General features: G+C 38.4%; 1 protein-coding gene across 3 annotated transcripts; it reads left to right on the plus strand.

The window, feature by feature from the left end:
* The first annotated feature begins 483 nt into the window (after nucleotides 1-483).
* On the plus strand, nucleotides 484-22,531 carry LOC133134632 (T-cell leukemia homeobox protein 2-like). 3 transcript variants are annotated; one of them, XM_061250863.1, is made up of 5 exons: nucleotides 484-1,587; nucleotides 12,586-12,801; nucleotides 14,194-14,431; nucleotides 20,272-20,452; nucleotides 21,050-22,531. In XM_061250863.1, exons 1-5 carry the CDS (start codon nucleotides 1,104-1,106, stop codon nucleotides 21,059-21,061), a joined length of 1,131 nt encoding a protein of 376 aa, XP_061106847.1. In that variant the 5' UTR covers nucleotides 484-1,103; the 3' UTR covers nucleotides 21,062-22,531. The 3 variants fall into 3 exon arrangements, with proteins under 3 accessions (XP_061106847.1, XP_061106844.1, XP_061106846.1); XM_061250860.1 differs by lacking the exon at nucleotides 21,050-22,531 and having other exon boundaries at nucleotides 20,272-20,488; XM_061250862.1 differs by lacking the exon at nucleotides 21,050-22,531 and having other exon boundaries at nucleotides 14,197-14,431; nucleotides 20,272-20,488.
* The last annotated feature ends 543 nt before the right edge of the window (nucleotides 22,532-23,074 follow it).

Here is a 23,074-nt window from a genome sequence, read left to right on the forward strand (position 1 = left end):
GACATAGCCTGTACAATAGGTGTTAATATAGGATAGTAATCCATATAATTCGCTCAATTATGAAGCCACGCCGCATTTTGTTTGTGACTTAAGCACAACATAGGCTATACACCATATTTCCGTGACTAACTGACTTTACAATAGCTAAAAACTGAAAACAGAAACACGAAGAGAAAGCGAACCACTGCTGAAATCATACATTCTTCATTCCTTCCATCCATCGCATTCAAAGATGTGGAGAGCAGTTTGGCTTGGTCTGCAATTTTCTTCCGTAATTCTGCTGTCTGTAATTCCTTCAGTTTTATAACAACATGCATTGGATATTGTAGCCTATGTTTTGAAAATGCAAAGCTGCGCAAATACGAAAATGAGCATGTTTCTTTAAGGACACTGAGAAGGTTTGCACAACTCCCACCCCTTCCCGGAAATCTAATAGCCAATCGAAATGTGAATTTCAGGGTTTTAGCAGAAGGAGCGCCTCACCTGCTCAAAATCGCAACGGAAAGTACTAACGCAGAGCAATCTCCGCTTTCTCTTTTAATATTCATGCTTTAAACTATTAGTAGATCATTATGTATCACCGTATGGTGTGATATAGTTTCAAGACAAATGCTTTGGCTGAAATCTTTATAATCGCAAAGAAATACAAATAAAAATCAACAGACATTTACACATCAAGTTGGAAACTTGGAAACATTTTTTTTTTCGGATTTGCCAGGAGAACGCCGTGCTCGAATTTGCACCGTAGGTTAGGCATATATAACCATGATGTTCCATTCATTTTCTCATCTACTTTAGTATTCTTCAGTCAGTTTAAAAATTCGAATCTACTAAAATGCATACAGATAATGGATGTTTGTCTTCACTGTCCAGAACTCTTGAATTCATCAAGATGGATTATTTGCAGTGAATTGCGTAATTACTATTATTATTTGTACATCTTATGGCATCTCAAGAGAGCTTGGTCGCTCACGTCTTACGCGAATAATATAGCCATATATTTCCAACCATTGTGAGGGTGATGTAAAATACTTTCGGGTTTACTGTGCGTCGAGAAATCAAGTCAATTTGAAAACATTAATGAGGTCATTTAACACGCGAACATGAACACAACAATGGAGCACACTGGGGTCGAAGAAGTCAACCAGACTCATCAACAACACGAGCCTATTAGCTTCGGGATTGATCAGATTTTGAATAGCACGGACCAGGCCACCAGCTGCATGCTGCCGAACCGGACCAGCGACGCGGATTACCAGATTGCCTCCAACGTCTATTCCAATGGCTACAATAGCGTGTACAACCCCGCTTGCTCTATGGCTGCGGGGCTCGCGGGTTCGTACAATGTCAACATGAACATGAATGTGAGCATGAATATGAACGTAAATGTAAACTCGGGTAATGCTGGTGGCGTTATTCGGGTTCCTGCCCACAGACCGATGCCTCCAACCCCTCACACAACTCCCTCCACTCATCCAGCGGGCATCTCGGCCGGCATGGCCACCGTGCCAGCAGTATCTGCCATGGGGAATTTTACCTTTCCGTGGATGGAAAGCAGTCGACGATTTGCAAAAGACAGACTGACAGGTAAGGTGCTTATGGCTTTTTACCAGTTGGATAACAACATAGGCCTATCTTAATTAAAAAAATAATCAAAAGCCATGTTCGGCAATACGCATAATCGCTAAATCCGTGCGGTTGTACAATTGTTTTCTAGTAAAGTATCTCTCCTCTATATTTACAATACCAAATTAATGCAAATATAAAACATCTGCCAGTAGGCCTATCGTAGTTCCCTGGGCTAAAAGTATTAAATGCACAGGGAAATTCTCAACTTTTCCATAAACTGTTATTTTCTATGCAAAACGTGTAGGCTACCGAATGCAAACATCTGAACATAGGCCTAATACAATACCAGGCCTGTAGTTATTGTAAATGACAAAAATAAATAATGAAATAGGTCTGTTTCAGTAATAAATCGAATGTTCTGTTTTGGGACCATGGAGTTAAGGTAGCCTATATATGTTGATAAAAATACTTTAATTCCAGTATCAATAAACACGTGTTATGAACTCATGAAAATAACGTAGGCTATTATTGTAAAGTGTACAACAAGGTACAATATCCAACGCTGAAAATACTATTATTATTATTATTATTATTATTATTATTATTATTATTATTGTATATTATTATATCCACTTCCAAAGCTGAATGACACACTCAATCGCCGACCAATCGCCTTCAATAATGAAAATAGCTTGAATAAATTACTGTAATTTTAGTTTCGGGTAAGTGTGAAAATATATTGGCCACAGTCCCTTATCTATTTGAATCTATCTAGTTTTTGTTCTCTATGTTTTAAATGTCAGTTGTGCACATCCTCACAACTACTATGTGTTCTATTTAATTGGAATGGTAAGCTTGAATTTCTTATATTAGGGTATGTTTATATATTTCTCATAGATTCAAATTGATTTTTTTATTGCACGCATAATTTATTTGGAAGTAAGTTATGTATCACTAAATTACAGTTCACATAGCCCTAATGATTCATTTTATTTGATTTCCTTATCCCTGCAGGTCTGTTAATGCTTGTTTTCCTCGAGTAGTAGAGACATTTTAAAGTTCCTTACGCTTATAATTGTGAAATGCTTGGACTTCAGATGTATAGGCCTACTTTATATATTAAATTATTATATGGAATGTGTAGGCTATGAGTTTGTGGTTGCCTATCCAAAGGTGATGTATTTGCAAAACATCATGTACAGATGATGTACAGATACAGAGGTACAGATAGCCTAACTATTTTGGAAGACCATGTTTATCTGACCCGATGTGTAATTGTATAATCTTATTATGTTTAAAAGATATAGCTTGCACAGTAAGTATGCAGTGTTTATTAAACAGAGTTTATATAATTCTTTCTCCCGGCAGAAAAAAAGGTTAAGTTATTTTTTGACATAGCCTAATACAATGAAGGCTATGTCATGCAGTGAAAATATTGTCAAAAATATTTTACAATTCATTTTTATTGGTTGTCCATTGTGGAATAGGTTTCAGCATAGTAGAATACATTGTTCTTGAGATTGACTCCGGAGACACCTGTCTCCTACAGGGGACAAAATTGCCAGGTCTTTGGGGGATTTGAGTCCAATAGGGACAACATATACACGGTAACTTAACACTGAACATTTTTGTTGTGCATAACACAATGTAACGGTAGTACTATTGTATATATTACTAATCTGACAATGTAGGCTATTGACGTTTATTGCATTATATAAATCATTGAGAATCTTTCCATAGCTACGAATATTAGGCCTACACTAACATAAAATTGACTGGTTCGCGGATCAAGCTTTAAGGGTGCATTTGGTGTCCAACATACATTTTCTAGTGTGGTGTTGCAAGTGAAATCTAAAAAAACGTAGTTGATGATATTGTGTAATATGTAGGTTGTACAAGGATATTGATTATTATTATTATTATTATTATTATTATTATTATTATTATTATTATTATTAACCTTCCACTATCACTACGTCTCTACTGCTGCTGCCCCTACGAATTTCTATAAGGCTTCTCTAATAGCACTGGTACTGCTACTGCTCCTACTGCTGCTGCTGCACAACTTTGTTTGAACTGAATCGCCCTTATAAATAATGATTGCTTCAATCACCACAGAGAGGCGTATGTTAAATGTAGGTGTATATGCTCTCATTCAATATGGCAACAGTGAATGTTGCTTGTGAAATCATCCAGTGAGCAAACGCGCAAAACAATCGTCCCCATAAAAGTGTAGCGGACACTCAGCTATATCATATATTTTCCCAAAGGTTGTTTAAGAATCAAAACGTGGTTTTCTGGAAATTGTAACTATCATAAAATAATATCAGAACTATCAGAAAATAATACGATTGTTTTAATGTTTTCCTTTTCACGGTAAACCTGGAAATAGCCTACATTTTTGTTGCACAATATAGGCCTCGTTTCCACATAGTGGCCTAGTACCTATTAACGCAATAATACTTTACAGGTATGGTTCCTCTCGTGTTTGCTAGTGCGCCTGAGGTAAACTTCGTCATCTGTTGTAATGAAAGGAAATGACATCGGTGGTGGAGCCCACGAGAGGGAGAGTCAGGCACCTGCTTCGGATGTCATTTGAACATACTTAACTAACTAAACGAATTAATACAAATTAATTGCTGCGATAAAGCGCAGAGCTTCATTTTCACCCTACGTATTTGAATGCGTTGCTGTTGTTACTCTTGTGTTCTGGTATTTGTCATTCGCAAAAACCTTTGACTTTTGGGGTCCAATCTCTTCTGTGTATCGTCTTGCAAATTAGAATATGATTGTCATGTTATTGCTCGCAGCGTTTCCCCCCTCAGGACACACGAGCAATACCGTCAGGTCTCTGTGTTTGCCACCTGGCACTGTCAGAGCACTCGCTCAGATACGCCATATGCATCCACGAACATGATTTGTATAACTTATTAATGACATTAATACATAATTTATTCTAACAATCTGAAATACATAACGAGTAACTTTAAACGGGGAAACAATTGGAAAACGAACAATTAGAAATAGCAACTCATGCAAACACACGCTGACAATATGCCTGCTCATTTAAACATCACATGATAAATGAGAGTGATTGATTTTCGATGTCATTCCAAAATTAAAGAAAGTTCTACGGGATTTCCAGTTTTCTCATTTTCTTCACAAATGTTACTTGCCGATGATGCATGTATGGTTGTAAAAAAAACATTTCTTGTGGGGCCTGGAAGCCATGTACTGTTGTGATACAATGACACTTTACATCTATTTTCTGACCCTAAACAGTGAAAAAGGCAGGTCACAAAGGCTGTAGGTCACAGCGACAGGGTCTGGCAAGTCTTAAAGTCTTGCCCAAGATCAACAGCTATTCAGTACACCGTGCCAGGGCTCAAGAGTCAAGTAGAGGCCTGCAGAAAAAATAAGACATGTCATGGAGACAAGGTAATGTGTTATTGGCAGGTACACAGAGACGGAGGTGTAATCTAGGGCCAAGGGACATAAACTGTCAGCATAAAGACACTAGCTACCACCTCTCATCCAATTTCTGTGTGTGACACTGATGCCATCTGTGCTTTCCATCATCTAAAAATACATCACGCTGAACTGGTAACCTTGCGTGTAACCTATCAGGTATTTCCCCTTTTTCCACAGAGGTGGCAGTTATGGCAGTGATGGTCTATGGGAGTCTTAATGATTCAGTGCCATGTACAACCTGAACTGACTGGCATTTTTGAATCAGTGACACAACAGTACTGACATTGATTGAGTGAACAAATTGCCTCCATGGCTGAGATCTTCCACTGCCACTTTGATGGCTGTGTGCACATGAATTAATGGAAAAGGCGAATGGGGTCTACAATGTCCAAAATTCTGCTATTACTACAGTACATCTCCTCTGGTCTGCTTTCCCATCATATTGATTAGAGCTCATTAAAGGAATACCTGAACACCCATAACTATATCTAGTCACCCAGCTAACACACAAACAATATATTTCTTCAAATAAATCCAAATAAAACTACTGTTGAATCACAGTAGTACATGATACCCTCGATTGTTTAAAATTTGTATTCCTATATTTTTTGACAACAGGATTTTAAAATAGAATTCGATCAACAATAAACACAAGGCATGGGTTTTATATCCACACACAACATACTTGTAAATGTAAATAATACCATCCATTAATGCAACTATGATGACTATTATCTGGGTTAAGTATAAATGCCATCGACCAGAATTAGGATGTGACCGCCAACATGTTATTGCAAAATGCCTCTTCTTGGGTAGGTATTTGCTCTTCAGAATATGCCCATCCTGGATGGAGCTATTTCTGGTAATTTCTCCCCCATTATTTAATAAATGCTGTATATACACAATATATTCTGTGTAGGTTACTTCAGTGCAGATTCTCTTTTTTTTATTTATTTATACATTTAGAATGATTACGATGATGATAATAAAAAAAATAAAAATAAAATAAAATAATAATAATAATGGTGATGCTTATTATTATTATTATTATTATTATTATTATTATTATTATTATTATTATTATTATTATACTAGCTAGTTGGAATATTTCCCCGTATTATAGTAGGCCTAAACTGTCCAAAGTCTAGCCTATTGCTTTTCGTTAACAGCAATGCAATGCAGAATGATTAAAATATAGTTTCGCCTCTCCCTACATTTTGTTCTCAGCCGAAGATGTTTTAATCTAGTAGCCTACTAAATACTGACTGTAAACTTATTTTAGTTAAATTGAAGTGATTAGCCTACCCCCATTTGAGTTATGTTGATAAAGAAGGTTCGAAAACCATCGGTGACGACGAACATTACAAATCGTGTAATAACCCACAAGCCTGTAACAGCTTGTCACAGTTTGCACATTGTAAAAATAATGTCCAGTTCCGCGTCGCTTATAGAGAGTTGTTAAATCTTTACTGTGAAAGAGTTTGCACGTTGTAAAAATAACGTAGGCCGTTCCATATCGCTTAATGTTTACTGTGAAGCAGAGGGACCACTTGAGATGCAAACCTTAAGAAAGGTTTTATGCCACATTTATAGGCTAATTAAGTCCAATTTTGGCAATCAATCACTAAGAAATAGTTTACCAGCGCACACATTTAGCAGTAGGCATATAGTAGCCAAAACATTTAATGGTAAATGATGTCTGTACAGTTTGCAATTGAATCGTGTTTGTTTCCATCTTCAGAATAATATTTACTTCCTTTTAGTCCGAGCAATATGAGTTAGCCGCTGTTCTGACGTGGCACATATTTAACTGGATAAAAATGAGGGACAGTATGGATTCCTGCACATTAAATATTCACAATGCTGGGCTTTCCTCGTTAATTATTCAGGATGGGGATTGATATGTCAACTGAAAAAGCTATGATGTAAATATTCTTATCAACCCTATTCATAGTCACCGAGGGCCAGTCGTTTAACAAGGTTCATCTCCAGTTAATTTTTAAGAGTTTAGTGCATCATGCGTTGCGCTTAATATGCACACGCTTTATAAACAATATGCGTTCATATACGCCAGGTATTATTACGCTAGTCTTTAAATAAACACCATTCATTGTTTTTTTTTTGTGTTTTTCTTTCTTTTGGTTTCTTATCAGCTTGACCTACGAAGGAACGCTGTTCTAGCATTGTTTTTATCTTTACCGGAATAGTGGGCTAATTTAGGCCTATTTACTGTTAGGCTACACGCGCATAAGTATACACGATATTCTGCTAGCCACTGCCTTAGAATAGCCTACTTTCTGGAGCGGAACATGTTTAACTGAGATGTTTTTCAGTGGGCCATCGGGACGGTCGTTCATTTTCACACGCGTTCCATTTCATATTACATTGCATGTGCTGGAGCTCACCGCAATTGTCACAGCATACAAATACAGCCGACAGACCCAGTAGAGAGGCAGAGATTTGATATTAGGAATACATTGGACATATTTGGAGCGAGATGTGCAGAAATATAACATGGCAGAAAAATAATACGGTAGCCAACTCTATTGTAAATTGACTTCTTGGCTGTTTATGAAGCTTAAACAACCCTGTCTTTCAAGTAAGCAAATAGTTATTTTCTGTAGTCCTTGGAAGGGGCGGCATTGTTTGTATGTGAGGAAGTCAATTACCTTTATCTGACCCATTCAGAGTTAACGCAATAAAAAAAATTTACGCAATAAAAGTAATATCGGCTGCATAGTTTGAACCCCTAAAATATATATTTTTTAAAAATCAAGGGAATGTCTTTCCTCTCAGCACATAATGTTGGATATTCGCCAGTTCAGTACTGGAAATAAATATTTCCCAAAGATTATGATTTTACAATTATGATATGAAAATGATTCGAATTGTTTTACAAAATCTGGGTGAACTTGAATAATCTCAAAGCAACAATAAAGAAATTCCTTAAATAAAATCCCTGCAGGTTTAATGTGTTTTTGTAGATGTCCATTTAGGCCTTCAGTATGTGTAGACTATGACTCATTTTGGCTCTGGCATCAAAGTTAAAACTGTGGACGTAATTGCCCGCTCCATTGAGAAAACTTGCACAAAGTGTTGCAGGCCTTTGCAGCATGTGCAGTTTTCCTCTGCTGCAGGCAGAGATGCTGTTGACTCAGGCCCACAGGAGATTTCTCTTCTCTCTCTCTCGACCATTAATTGGAGCTGAAGGCCTTGCCACAGACTTTTCAGAATGAGAGAGGGAGCAAGTGAGTACCAACAGGCCACAGCCATTTGGCACAACACTCGTCGCTAAAACAGGAGAGAATCAGGACATGTTGGTTTGTTTCTTACAACAACTGAGCTGAGCACATTGACACATTGCCATATGAGGCCCATTCTGTGTATTGGGTGGTTATATTACTCTATGAAGTAGCAGGCAATGGCAGTTGCTATAGAGAGAGAGAATTTTTGGGATGATAGAGGAATTTCATTGTGCAGTGGGGGGTACTCGTTTCACAGAGACAATAATGACTTCCCCAACAAATAAATATAAATTGATAGGAGGCAAGATGCATGTGATGGTGGGTATGATGACTCTGACATCGGGGAAAAATAACAGTCAACAGCTCAGGAAAAGTAAAGACGATTTACTGTTTGTCGCGGAGGCTGTTTATTTTTCTGAAGAGCTCTTTGGTGGTTCAATTCCCAGTCTAAAGGCAAAACCTAATGACAGCCGCATAAAACCACATTTTGCACAGCAGTTTAATAAATAGCAATAGATGTTGCCGTTATATTTCAATATCCCCCTTTGAATCTTTTACAGATATATTTATTAGATTGCAACAAAGGTAATTTTCACAATGGGAAAGAGAGACCTTGTCGCTAGAAAGTGTTATTAAGTAGAAATGATTCTGTAACAGGCCACAATTTCTCCATGGTAGCATTTACTGCGATATGCTGATAGTAAATTTTATTACTGATATCTCTGGGCAAAGCCCCTGAGTGATTTGAAAAAGGGCTTTATTTCCTGTTTAACATGGTTGTGCAGTGTTAACGATCGTTTGGGCTCCAGATAATGACGTGCTAATGAGAGATACATCTTCCAGTGGATATCTGGAAGCTCCACCGGGCTGCTGCAAATACACTCTGATGCCATGGTCCCCTTGGAAAAAAAAAAAGTGAAGCAACATCATGGGTGGAGTTAGGCTCCCCCTTTCTCTGGCCTCATGTCTTTTATGTATTAACCCTCATATTATGTTATGTTATGTTATGTTATGTTATGTTATGTTATGTTATGTTATGTTATGTTATGTTATGTTAGGTTATGTTATGTTATGTTATGGCGATTTTTAAATTTGGGGTCAAATAGAAATAACCTTCTTATTCTATCCCAAATAACTAGCCTTTTATCCACAAATATGAAAAATCTGCTAGAAACATCTCATTTTAGAGCCAGGTAAGTGAAGGTTTGACATGTATGTGAAGTGCCAGCAGAATCATCCACAAAGAAATCTGAGATAAAAAGAAAAATGGTGATACATTTTCTTATATTTTATACAGCTACAGAGGGTAAAGCTAACCGCACACAACACCTTTGGATGAAAACTTGTACAGGACTTTTGCAAACGTTTTTTATATTATGTTTAATCCCACAAAATTATACTATTTGAAAATTCATACAGTGTCAAAACTGGTTTTGAAGAGATGTCAAACACTGATTGGGGTCAAATAGACTGGTAAAAAGCTGCTTATCTGGACCGTCTTCCCCTCAGCCAACCTAAAAATCCAGTTTGATATCATTTTCGGAGGTTTAAAGTAAGTTTTTTTCTGACTTCAGAGTGTCAAACAATCATCTGAGGCAAAATATTATACTTAACAACCTTCCAAAAAAAACAGCGCAATATAACAATGTGTTCCCATTCAACAATAATGCACATATACTTGTACATTATATAGGTAGCCTAATAGGGTCATGTTGCCTAGAGCCACCACCATTAAAGATAAAATGCATTTAATGTAAGGCTAAGAAATGGGGAAAACTCAGGGGCTTTGCCCAGAGATACTGCTACTGGTGTCAAGCTATTTGAAAAGCAATCACGTGGAAATGGAAAATATTACATTGACATTTCGTAAATGAAATCCTGAGCCCCCAAAAAATTATGTTGACAATGGGTTTATCAATTTAATGCCACTTTTGATATGTCAGGACACTGTCATTACATGAAGCACCAAAGGCAAATATGAGGCATGATTAGTAATCCCCTTTGGAAATGCTCAGATAACAATTTTCACTGTTGACTATACACATACAGACATAGATGTGACAAACTATTTCCTAGCCTGTAATTTAAAATACTTATTGATTCTAACAAACTATCTGTGATGAGAGCTGCAAATGAATAATGTGTTGCTGTACTACTGTATTATAATGGAGAGGAATGCTACAATTGCCCACACTAGAACTGTACTGTCCTCCAGGGTCCTCATCATACTTGTCCCTGTGTTTGATCTGCTCTGGATAAGAGCATCTGCTAAAAGGCCTGTAATGTAATGTAATGTAATGTCCACTATTCAGAATATTTCTGTTTTTGAAGGAAAACACTGATGTGTGCCATATTTATTGATATGTTGGGAAAAAAACGATTTAGCGGTATTTATTTGTAATGTTATTTGTGTCTACTTGTCTAACATTATTTGTCTAACATTTTGAATTTCTTTCTTCTGTTGACTATTTTAGTAGTCCATTGAGTATGTTTAGCCAATTAGCCATTTATGGCTGTTTTAGTATAAATAAAATGGCATATGATGCACTTTCTTTTGTATTTGACTATACTGCATTATGCATGATATTCAATTTCAGTTGCATGTTAACATGCCCTAATGATCATTTATCTTGACCATATTTTGGGCCATATTTCAGAGGCCAAAAATAAACTACCAATGTACTGCAGCTTCTCCACTGGCATGCAACTCTACATAAGGCAGATGGTGTATTTATAAACATGAAATTGTGAACTTGTATGCCTGATCCTCCGTTAAATTCTGTGAAGCTTGTCCACATATTTCTTCCTTTCTCTGGGGCAGTAGGCCTATAACAGAGACGCATGCATTATTGCTTAAACGCTCAAAAACCATGCTATAGCACAGCATGTTATGCTGTAATACATCCGTTGTTTTGAAAATGCCACTTTGCTTTTGTGGGTATTTTTCTCATTTTTAATTATTGGTTAATTTTAGCACACCCATTTTCACACCGGCCACAGGAGATTAATATCCCGATGTCAGGGATCACTTCAAGTACCAACGGAGCGACTCACTTCCCGTCAACCCCTAAAGCATCTTTAGTGCGGATGAATTTTGATTGCTCTCGCTGAATGCGGATCATCAATCTCTCAACACAGTGCTGCCGTTCCTATGGGACGCCATCGCAGATGTTTTCATATGCGCCCCGGCTCCCGTTGCTCTATCTGACAGCGAAAATACATTGTTTATCTGACAATACGATCACCTGCCAGGGTTACAGTGAGCCGTGCTCGTCACTTCCACGGGCGCAATTTGGGCTCAGACAACGTCAAGTCAAGACGCGCCCTAAGCATGTACATGTGTTGGCCCCATTGTTCACGAACGTGCAAATGCAATTGTATTTGCAAATCAAATGAGGAAAATAATGGTACGCCTGCTACGCCACTGTTATTTCGTACAGAGAGAGCACACAAAGGCAGGCAATTATATATGAAACAATATCGCTATCCATCATGATCGAAATCATACAAAGGTTTTTTTTACTTAAAATCATACAAAGGTATTTTACTTAAAATCATACGGTTTTTTAGTTAAAAGTTTTTTACTGTGAAGTGTTAAGACTGGGTCACTTTATAAATATACTTTATATATATATTTTGCTGCTTAAACACAAAATTACATTTAGTATGGGTATTTCATTTTCACAATACTGTTTATGTTATGGCCTACAAACTGCATCGCTAAAATGAAATACCACAAGCCCCTTAACATACTTCATGATTGTGATTGTGTAACTTCAGTATATTGCTGAGATTTTTTTTTTTTATTTAGCAGTAAAAACTCATTTCTTTAAAACATTATATTTGCATAACTTATTGCTTTCATCCTTCAACAGAAATTTTACTGAAAAATGGCTGAGCATCCACATCAAATGCAGAAACGGAAAAAAAGACAATAATATGAAAAAATGACAAGGGAAGTAGAATAGAATAGAAATGCCATGAAATTACTGTATCGCAACAAACGGGACACAGAATAAGGGAAGAAAAAATCACAGTGCTTGCCCAACACTGACGCTAGGCAAGTGTGCACAGTTTCTCTTCCTTCACGGAATATTATTGATATGTGGGGAAAAACCAATACAGGGTATTTATTTCTAATGTTACCTTTATCTACTTTACATGGTAACATTATAAATGAAGTTTTTTTTCTGTTGACTATTTTAGTACTCGACCATGTCAATTCCCCCCCTCCCCAGCCCACCAATGTAGCAGCCAGGGGCCGGGGACCCTGACTATCTCTCCCTCTGTTGTTCTGTAGCGGAGCAGGCAGTGGACGGACCAGTGGGAGGCCCCTGCGGCAGGCCGGGACCCCCCTCCCTGGCCGGCCTCCGTCCTGTGACAGAGGGGGAGATCAGTGGGGCCCCCGTCTGGAGCTCAGTGGAAGCGTTAGCCAAACACTGTTACCCCGATCTCGCCCTGCTGCGAGAGGCTAGCCCGCTCCTGGACTACCCCTTTCTCAAGGGTACTTGCCCAGGTGAGTTGAGAGGCAGGGTCCCTACAGCACTGTGGAATCTCCAGCTGTAGCTGGGACAGAATCAGTTTGAATGTTGACAGCCTTGCACTAACTCAAACGCAGTGTGAACACATGTACCTCCTCTTCTCTCCGTCCACTGGCCATTTAATCTGATGACAGGTGACCTTGGAATTATAAGGTACTATTTGCATTTTGAGTGGTTTGCAGATATTGAGCTTCAAAGATACCAAAGTGAATGGGCTCCAAGCAGATATAACCTTTTAAATTTTGTATTCTGTGACATTTGAATTATAAGGTTACGTGTTCCGAGTGGTTTTCAGATATTGAGCTTTGAAGATATTACTGCATAGGAATAAAAACTAAACATCATTTTCATTTAATGTTTTTTAGTTTTTAAAAAGTGATATGGAATTGGAACATGGGATGGCATACCAGAACAGAACAGTGCCACAATTATGTCCCTTGTAAACGTAACATCTGGCATTGTCATGTGATATACTGACAGACGATTTGTCCTCTGATACACAAACAAAACATCAGTTGTAATTGTGTGGCATACTATCAGAACACCAGGCAGTGTGTCACACAATTAAAGCTGGCTCATATACGTATATCTATGATTAGCTCTGTTATACAACTTTGTATACATGGGTGTCAATGCCAAATTACTGCATAGAATTGAACCTAAACATAATTTTCATTAAATGTTTATGAATATTAGAAGTAATGATTGTGATAAGGCATTGGAACATGGGATGGCACACCAGGACCATCTGCCATGTAATATACCAACAGAGGATTTGTTTTAATTTTAACTATCAGAAGACCTGGCTTAACATTAGTCATGAGGCAGAAGACTGGCATCTGACAGAAAATCTGGCTAAGAAATGCTTGTGATGGATTTACAGAACACCTGTCATGCTGTGACATGTTGACAGAACATCTGATTTAGCCATGTGATACAGAAACAAACATACTGCAATTATGTCTTCTTTATCACGCGTTTGTATTTGTGTAATATGCAAAGGCAGCTTCAATAAAAATGCAGGATTCTTACAACAAATTCCCACATAGCAAACAATGTTATCTTTTGATGATTTAGACTACACATTCTTTAAAATTATGATAAATTTGGCACTGTAACGCGCTGTAGCTGTCATTAAAATGCATGTGTGTAAATGTGAGATTGACCTTCAACGTGCGAGTCATGGCACATGTGTTAGCTAGTCAGCTGTGTGCATAAAACATGTCTTGTATCCTGTGAACAGAACATATGATATAGCCACGTGATACACAAACAAACAATCTGTCTTTCTGCGTGAGACTGACAGAAATTCAGGATTGGACACGTGACACGCGGACAGACGCACATTTGTTATTTTCCCTCGGCAGCAGCCTTGTCTCCTTTCTCCGTGACGCGGCGGATCGGACACCCATATCAGAACCGGACGCCTCCGAAGAGGAAAAAGCCGCGGACTTCATTCAGTCGGGTGCAGATCTGCGAGTTGGAGAAACGCTTCCATCGTCAGAAGTACCTGGCGTCTGCCGAACGCGCCACCCTGGCCAAGACGCTGAAGATGACCGATGCCCAGGTCAAAACCTGGTTCCAGAACAGGAGAACAAAATGGAGGTATGTTTACCATTTTCTATTTGCATTTATTACTCGTATTTATCCTGGAATAAATTAAAAGAATATATTTTTTGGCAGGGATATGCACGCTCACCTGAAACTTAAAGTATTTAAGAAAAATTCAGTCAGTTTCAAAATAACAGCACATACTCATTCATGGGGTGTAGAATTTAATTGATTAATTGTTGCATCTTAACTGTTATTTAACATATATAATGTATTATGTCTTCATATACTGCATGTACAGAGCCCTCTAAAAATATTCACAAACATTATAAAGATAATATAAAATAAACAATGCAGGTAATGCTATACTGTATACTCAAAAATAGGCAAATCCTATTCTTTTATACTAATACAATTGCTCAGACTTTTTTCTTTTTCAAAGATACGTGTAATAATTATTGACCCCTAATAATTATTTTCAACGGAACCCAACAAATGATTCTGCATTGCCATGCATGGTAAATTAATCTCAGTCTTAACATGGCCAACTATGGCCTCCCATGATGTTTTCTTTCACTGGGTTATGAAAATGACTTAGCCAGTCCATAGGTCTTCCATGACCTTGAGGAAAGGAAAAGAAACTGCTAGGAAAAAAGAAAAGGAAAAAAAACAAGCCAAAGGGTCGTAGACCTTCACCAGTCAGGAGATATTTGTAAAGAAATTAATAAAAAACACCACTTTTTACTATTAAGTCAATCATTTGAATCACTAGGGGAGTGGTGCATGTTAGAGGACCCAAGTGCATCATGTTCCCACACAGAAGTAAAAGGCAGATGGTTTGGGAGGAAGGGGGACAGTCTGAAAGTTTGCCATGAGATACCACTTTATTGCCAATTGGATAATAATAAGAAAATAAGATCAGAATGAAGCATTTTGGCCATACTCAACAGCAGTGGGATTGGTGTTAGAAGATGTTCATAGTATGTTGAAAAGGATATCATATAGAAAATATGGTGGTGGATCATGGAAGGTACCTCAATCAGCTGGCCCTGGAAGTCAGCAGAACAATGAACACCAGAAATCATCAAGTCAAACCTTGTTTCCTCTGCGAGGGCTTCAAATTTTGCTAATTGACTTTAAGTAAGGCAGTGATCGGAATTCTACATCAAATTCAACCATGAAATAGTTAACTGAACACAAAATTACCGTTTGGCAGTGGGTGTGGCAATTGAGAATTTGTGGTTAGAATTTTTCCTATTCTTTGAATTAACTTGCTATCATGTTATCAACATTATTGGCCTGGTGTTGCTATGAAATGCGTCCTGCGCAGCAGAAATCACACCGGTCTTGTTGCTCAGAACATGATATGCTTTTCTTGATATTTGAAACTGACAAAGTTGATCATTTTCATTTGTTAGATAGTAGTAAATTAATCTGAAATTGAATGGTGTAATAGGTATGGTACTTGGCATTTTTAAATGTTACAAACATGCATAATGAAAATGAATACAGTATTCATATAGTTGAATACATAATGTATTTGAATGTCAGAAGTCCAAAGAAATTATATTATATTTAAAAAATAATCTGGCCCAGTGATTTAATTTGTGAATTAAAGGAGAAGTGTCATGCCTTTTTCAGTTGAGCTTATTTTGATTAAATGCTTAAATTATGTGTGTAGGCGTTTTTAAAATCACTGTCATTGTAGCCATTTCCTAAATATGGGGCAAAACCTCTCAAAACAAAGACGTCCAGTGACGTCACTGGGCATGTTTGGCTTGAATCTCCAGTCTGTGTTACGCAGAAGGTAACAGGTATGTTAGCATACAGATATCACGGAACCTACCTTGGCTAGCCTGAGCGAGATGAGGACAGCTCAGACTCGCCGAGTTACGGCATGGCTTCACTGCAGCCATCAATGTTTTCACTCATTAGATTAAACAACAATGCTCTGGATCAGTTGTAACCAGCTAGTTTAGCTAGCTAGCTAGCCCCAGTTTCTCATAAATCTAGCTTCAATATATGGGAATGAACATGTGCGTTAACCATCGAGAAATTAACCTTGCCGGTTCGATCCCCCGCCCGGGCTGTGTCGAAGTGTCCCTGAGCAAGACACCTAACCCCCAAATGCTCCTGACGAGCTGGTCGGTGCCTTGCATGGAAGCCAATCGCCGTGAGTGTGTGTATGAATGGGTGAATGAGAAGCATCAATTGTACAGCGCTTTGGATAAAGGCGCTATATAAATGCCAACCATTAGGACTATGAAGCTATCCTTTCAAAAGTCCACTCAAAAAGTTCACAAGCTACCCACAGCAATATTACATGCTAGCCTTGTATTAGTACAGAGAGGAAACAGCTACCAGTACTAGTAGACTTGCTCACTATAAATCAATTCATGTCACTAGTGCTATCCATACTTGTATTAGTCGCAAGTCACGACAGCCAGTTTCACATCAAGCAATGCTTATGTAAAAATCTAAATTCTTGGCTGTTTTAGGCTTTCATCTACATTTTGTAGAACAATATCATGGCTTTCATAATTTGCATGTCTTAATGCCAAATTCAGAGTAAAAATACAGTTTTTATGCTTTTAAACGCAAGATGTCAAAGTGAAAGTAACACCACAGTTTGTTTGGAGGCTAGCCAACTTGTCACCATTCACCAGTCACAAACAACCACAACAAAAGTATGGTTTGGTGGCACTCAAAATGAAATGGCACACAACTCCCTTGATATCTTAGAGAGATAACTTTAGTCTTGGTAGAAAGCTTACATTCTCCTCTTTCGATTAGTTTCTAAAACTCAAAATACGTTTTGGGGTCAATGCGACTGATTTTGATAGAGCAGGCCACATATGAAGGTTTATCAAGCCATCTAGCCAACTGTTTTTAATGAACTGCAATGCAGATAGGTAACTAGCCAGGACATTATATCGAACAAATCATTTCACACAATTTTCCTTAAGCATGATGGGTCCGGTCTGGTCTTGGCCCCCTGGGATTTTGGTTCTGTTCCACTTCTGTGATGAAGCTTTGAGTCACTTCTTGTTGAAACAATTTTGTCACTTCCCTCAACCTAACAAATGGAAGGCCTTCAAATAGAGCTTGAAAAGTAGGGTAGCACCTCACTCCACCCACCACCACCCACCCCAGCCCTGCCCTGACCCCTCCCCATGGATCTCTAGGACCAGTCCCTGCCATGACTTAGAAAAACAAAAAAGTCTGATTATTCCAATGAAATTCTCCCGTACCCTCTGGCAATGAAAAAATATATAGTTTTTGCTTAGCTCAGCTGCTTGTTTTTTTCTACCTTTTTAAAGAAACAAATTCACTTGACAAAGCAAAAAAGACTCCTGCCTTTAAAAGGCATCCTGTGAGTTTCTGTCCAATATTGATCAGATGGTCTGTATAAAGTGGTATTCCAAAAAGAAACCATAATTTTCTCAAACTTGTGTGGTCCTTTAAACATGAGTACTCATTTGAATTATAATGCTTTTGTACCTTTGGTTTCATTATTAAGTTTCAGGAGGGAAAGTGGGTGGTAGTTGACATTGATTTGACTAGAAGATGGGGTGTGTTTTTAGATCACAAAGGGCTAAGGAGTCGTTCCTACAAGAGGAAGGAACAATGAGTTAATGACTGTGGAGTCCATTGAGTCCACTGATTTTACCTGCTTGGTTTAGATAATAATCTTATTAGTGAAATCAGGTTGTTTAGTGCACAGTTGAGGCAAATGCCTGCAGACTTGGCTAAACACATATGCACACACAAACAAAGACACAGACGCACACACACACACACACACACACACACCCACACACAAACACAATATGACTTTGGCTAGATAGGCAGAAAAACACGGTGAAATATGAGCAAGCTGGACATACGTGGTTCAGGTTTGTAGCTTTGCCGGTGATTTATTACCTTTCCCCAGAAGCAGCACAGAGGCACTGCATGACGGATATGTATGTGTCTGCTGTGTGTGTAATAAGGACATGATCAAATGAACAGATGAGAAATCAGATTAGTGTAATGAGCTTAGTGGTAACGTGTGGCTGATGGATGGTGCATGGTGTGCATGAGTGAGTTTTTTTGTAGGATTTATCCCAGTTTACTGTCCAGGATGGGCATATTACAGACCGTCCGCAACTCCCCCCACCAACCCCGGCATCAATGCATTAATAAAACAATAATAAATAAAACTAAATTATTGATTTGTTTGTTTCTATCACTTGCTTATTATTACTGCACACCAATTTTAAATGACTGCGATAAATCATTGATTGACTTGTTTTGTTTAGCATATGGCCTACAGCAATTTGTATGGTTAGGGTTGAAGTGGGTTTTTTTTTTTTTCAAGAAATGTAAGATACTCTGGGACATATTCTTGCATAGCTATAGAGATACTGTTTTATCACCACACTCTATCCAACAGTGATTAAGAAGTGTTGACAGACGCTTGCAAGTTGGGTAGAAATCACAAAACAATTTTTCAGAGATTTCAATGTATTGTATATGATATATTAAACTGTGTACTATGCTTGGAATACTATGCTATGCTATACTATGCAATGTATACTTGCATATGTATACTATGTATAATGTAGGTGTCTCTTCAGCTATCTGTTTGAAAGGATCATGAAACAACTCTGCTCATGTGTGCATTGTAAATATTGTTTGTTAACCCTTTAACTTTATCACCCCTTATCTTGACACAAGCTTAAAAAGGACATACCCATAACTAAAATCATTACTATTCTTGAGCCTGTTTGACAACCAGGTTTGTTTTTCAAGAGTCAGAAGTACTCCAAATATTACTAAAACAAAGTTACAGAAGCTCAAACACAGAGGAAGTGGAAGCTTTTTTTCTTGCTGAAAAGAGTTTTAGTTTTTGACTGGATACAGATTATTCTAGCTGTGGCTGGGGCATCTAATGATGTGTAAAATACTGCATTTTGCTTGCTAAACTATACAACACCATTTATCCTGAAAAAAAGTGTTTGCCCTTCTCCCTGCCTGTCACCCTCCCCCTACCTCTCTGTCTCAACCCCCCCTCCTTGCAGCTATCCTCAGACAGCAACCATCTCCTCACACTTGTTTTACCACCCACATTACAAAATAAGGAATTGTCTCCAAAGCAATGGCATCTTAAATTAGGGTACACAGATGGAACTGTGAGTTTTAATGCTTTCAAACAGTATATCCTGTGACCATAGTGATTGAAAATTGCACCCTGAAAAAATGAATGAATGCAAAGAAACCGAAAGAAAATAATAATAGAAGAAAGTAGTGATTTCACAGCATCAGGCTTCTGTCTGATTTTCTGGATGTAAATCTTTCACGGATATTACAGGACAGGGTTTCACAGTGAATAACCCTAGGATAATGTTTTAAGTCTTTCTATTCAGCAAACAAATGTCTTTAACATTTCTTTAAATTATTATTATTTTATAGAACAAATGAGTTCACTGGTCTTGCATTAGTTATGACCTTTCTTTAAGGTCATTATCTGTTACTGTAGATGTCTGCCACATTAGAAAATCACTGTGGTGAGGGAGGCAGGTTGTACAACAGAAAAGGATTAGCCAAGTGAAATACCATGTACAGCTCTGTTGTCAGCACTTGTCATCCTAAAAAGATGTATATCCATGGTTCAATCAAGTTACTGTCAATTCCAATAAACACGTGGTGTGACTTAACAGAAGTGCTGAGGTTCTGTATTATGTCAGAGATTCAGAAATGTACAATGCCTCTGTGTCAGATTACAATAGCAACATTAGCCTGAAAGTATTTACTCGGGAGAAGACACTGCTATGAACAGACAGAACCAAGTACTCTTATGGTGAATGTAATAAAGAAAACAAACGCTTGTGTTTTTGCCTCCCTGCCACCAGGAGGCAGACAGCTGAGGAACGGGAGGCAGAGAGACAACAGGCCAACCGGCTGATGCTGCAGCTGCAGCAGGAGGCCTTCCAGAAGACTCTGAACCAGCCGCTTCAGCAGGACCCGCTCTGTCTGCACAACTCCTCGCTCTATGCCCTTCAGAACCTGCAGCCGTGGGCTGAAGAAAACAAGGTGACCTCTGTCACCACTGTGGCATCCGTGGTCTGACCCACCCGGGCAGCAGTGGGGGAAGGGCAAGGCATTCTATGGGTGGGACCTAAAGGTGGGTGGGGGTGGTCCATTTGAGGAAATGGGTGGGGAATTGGGTAGTGGATAGGTTGTAAAAACTCCTCCCCTTGTGCTTCAGTTCGCATTCTGAGATGTGTGACTTTTATGTAAAACTCTGAAGGGAGGGATTTTCACCTGTCCTCATGCATTTTGTGTGTGTGTGTGTGTGTTTGTGTGTGTTGTGTATGTGTGTGCGCATGTGTAGGAGTGTTTTCTCCATATACTGTATATTGCAGCTGTTTATTCCTTGTAAGGGATTGAGCTGACATTGTAATTTATCATAGGAACACTATGAGGGGATTTAAAAAAGGAACCTGATATACCTTCTAATTTAGTACATTTGTTTGTGTGTGCCCAAACTGGGCATGGAAAATTGTTGAGATCCATTAAAATGGACAAAGCAGTCTGTCATATAATTTCTATTTACTTCTGCAATGTGCTTTCCTACATGAATCTGTTCAGTATTTCTTACCTTACATGAGATTTTTACTTTCCCTTCAGCTATCTGTCTAACAGAAGGAGGAGCTAATCTTCAGATGTCTGTCTAACAGAGGGGCGGAGCTAATCATCGGATGTCAGTCTAACAGAGGGTGGAACTAATCTTCGTCTGTCTAACAGAGGGGTGGAGCTAATCTTCAAAGATCTAACAGAGAGTGGAGCATATCACAGGACCTGTCATTGATCCTGGCTGTCACTCATCGTTAGCCCGCAGGCTACACTTCAGCTCCGATATGGCAAAATATTATTTAGTTTTTCTTATGCATACGACTTCACTTGAACGCATGTTCCAAATGTGTCTGTGTGTGCACTTTTGGGATTGCCCATCTAAGATAGAGACTTTAATCCTCATATGTTTTGTCAGTTTGGTCTAGAGGCAGCTGTGTCCTTTTCTACCGCATCGTGTCAGACTGGCCACGACTTCCTATTTAATGTGCTTTATATTAAATGTCATTGTGACTTGACATTGATTCAAGTGTTCTCAAATAGCCTTGTTTTTGGCATTCATCAGTTCCCCTCATGTCTCACTGTAGACTCTGGTATGTATATGTGCCAACACTTGATTGCAGACTAAGCAGTGGTGATTCGATGGGATAGGCCAGATATGCATCTATATTTTGAAACAGGCTGGGCTGAAAGTAAACAAGCCACATCATATGTGAGAAAAGACCCCAGGAACTTCACAAATAAAATCCGCACTTCAAACCATTTGACGTATCGCCATGTCACGGGTGGCAAGTCCAAAGTGGATTTGTTGAAATGTGGCCTCCTTCTTTTTTGGTAAGAAATCCCACAGTGATCTCAGGGCTCCTGGTGTAATGTGGAGAGAGACTCAAATGCTTATCAGTTTCCAAGTGAGCATGGGACAAAAACATCTCCTTTCAGGACATCCCTAAACAGTCATTTCCAGGTAAATCTCTCCTGAGGAGGGGGAAGCAGCTTTGGGTCACTGACCAGCGCTCCATGGTTCATGAACGCATAAATGAGGCATCAAGCTCAAGCTCACAGCAGCAGTGAAGGTCTGCATGGATTCAAATGGCTGTCTGCGGATGTGAAAATACTGGCGGATGTAGGGGCGGAACAACGCCCCTTTAGGGTTGACGAAGAGTGAATTTTGCTCCAGGCAAGGGATCGGCCAAAAGGTGCAGATGCAGGCATACCTATAAACTGAAAAACAGAGATCTGCAACAACAGCCTTTCAAATACAGAATTGTATGGCGCAAGGCATTGAACCAACTATTTTAAATGAATGTTTTTTTTTTCTTTTTTGATATTACAACTTCCTTCCCTGCCAATTGTCTTGAACTTCCAGCGGTTTTGACAATGTCAATCCATAAAAGTACTGGAAGTTTTATACTTTTGTCTGCCATCAAGTGAGATGTATGTCATGTTTTCATCTTTTGCACTTTCAGGTTTTTTTTTTCTGAATCATTTATGTGTTAAAAGGAACATATTCACTTTCAAATAAAACTTAATATATGGAAAGGTTTGCATTTTCTCATTGTATGAAGGGAGTGGGCAGCTTTTATTTTTTGTATTGGTATTTTTTCATGTTTGTTTACTAATCTGATGATGCACTAATTTTTATGTTTTAAAGTCCATTTACTACACATAATTATTGTCCAGTCCAAGAACTGACAACAAGCAACTGACATTGATTTAAAAAACATGAGCATGAGCAGAGTTGTTTCATGATCCTTTAAAACAGATAGCTGAAGAGACACCTAAATTATACATAGTATACATATGCAAGTATACATTGCATACTATAGGATAGCATAGTATTCATAGCATAGTACAATTTAATTATTTGAATCTCTGACGCAATTTCACAGTTTCAAATTATGTCAGAACACAAACTCTGGATCTCTGCCTCCGAAACATTGGTACACATAAGCTTTCCCTTTGTAAAATTGCATGTTTATCTTCAGGCTCTCCAATGGCGCCACACAGAACAAAGCAAAATGAGCACATCATGTTGGTTTAATCTTAAACTCAATGTGAATTCTGCGAAAGCATGATGCTAAA

Source organism: Conger conger, chromosome 8, assembly GCF_963514075.1.
Source record: "Conger conger chromosome 8, fConCon1.1, whole genome shotgun sequence".
Taxonomy (NCBI): domain Eukaryota; kingdom Metazoa; phylum Chordata; class Actinopteri; order Anguilliformes; family Congridae; genus Conger; species Conger conger.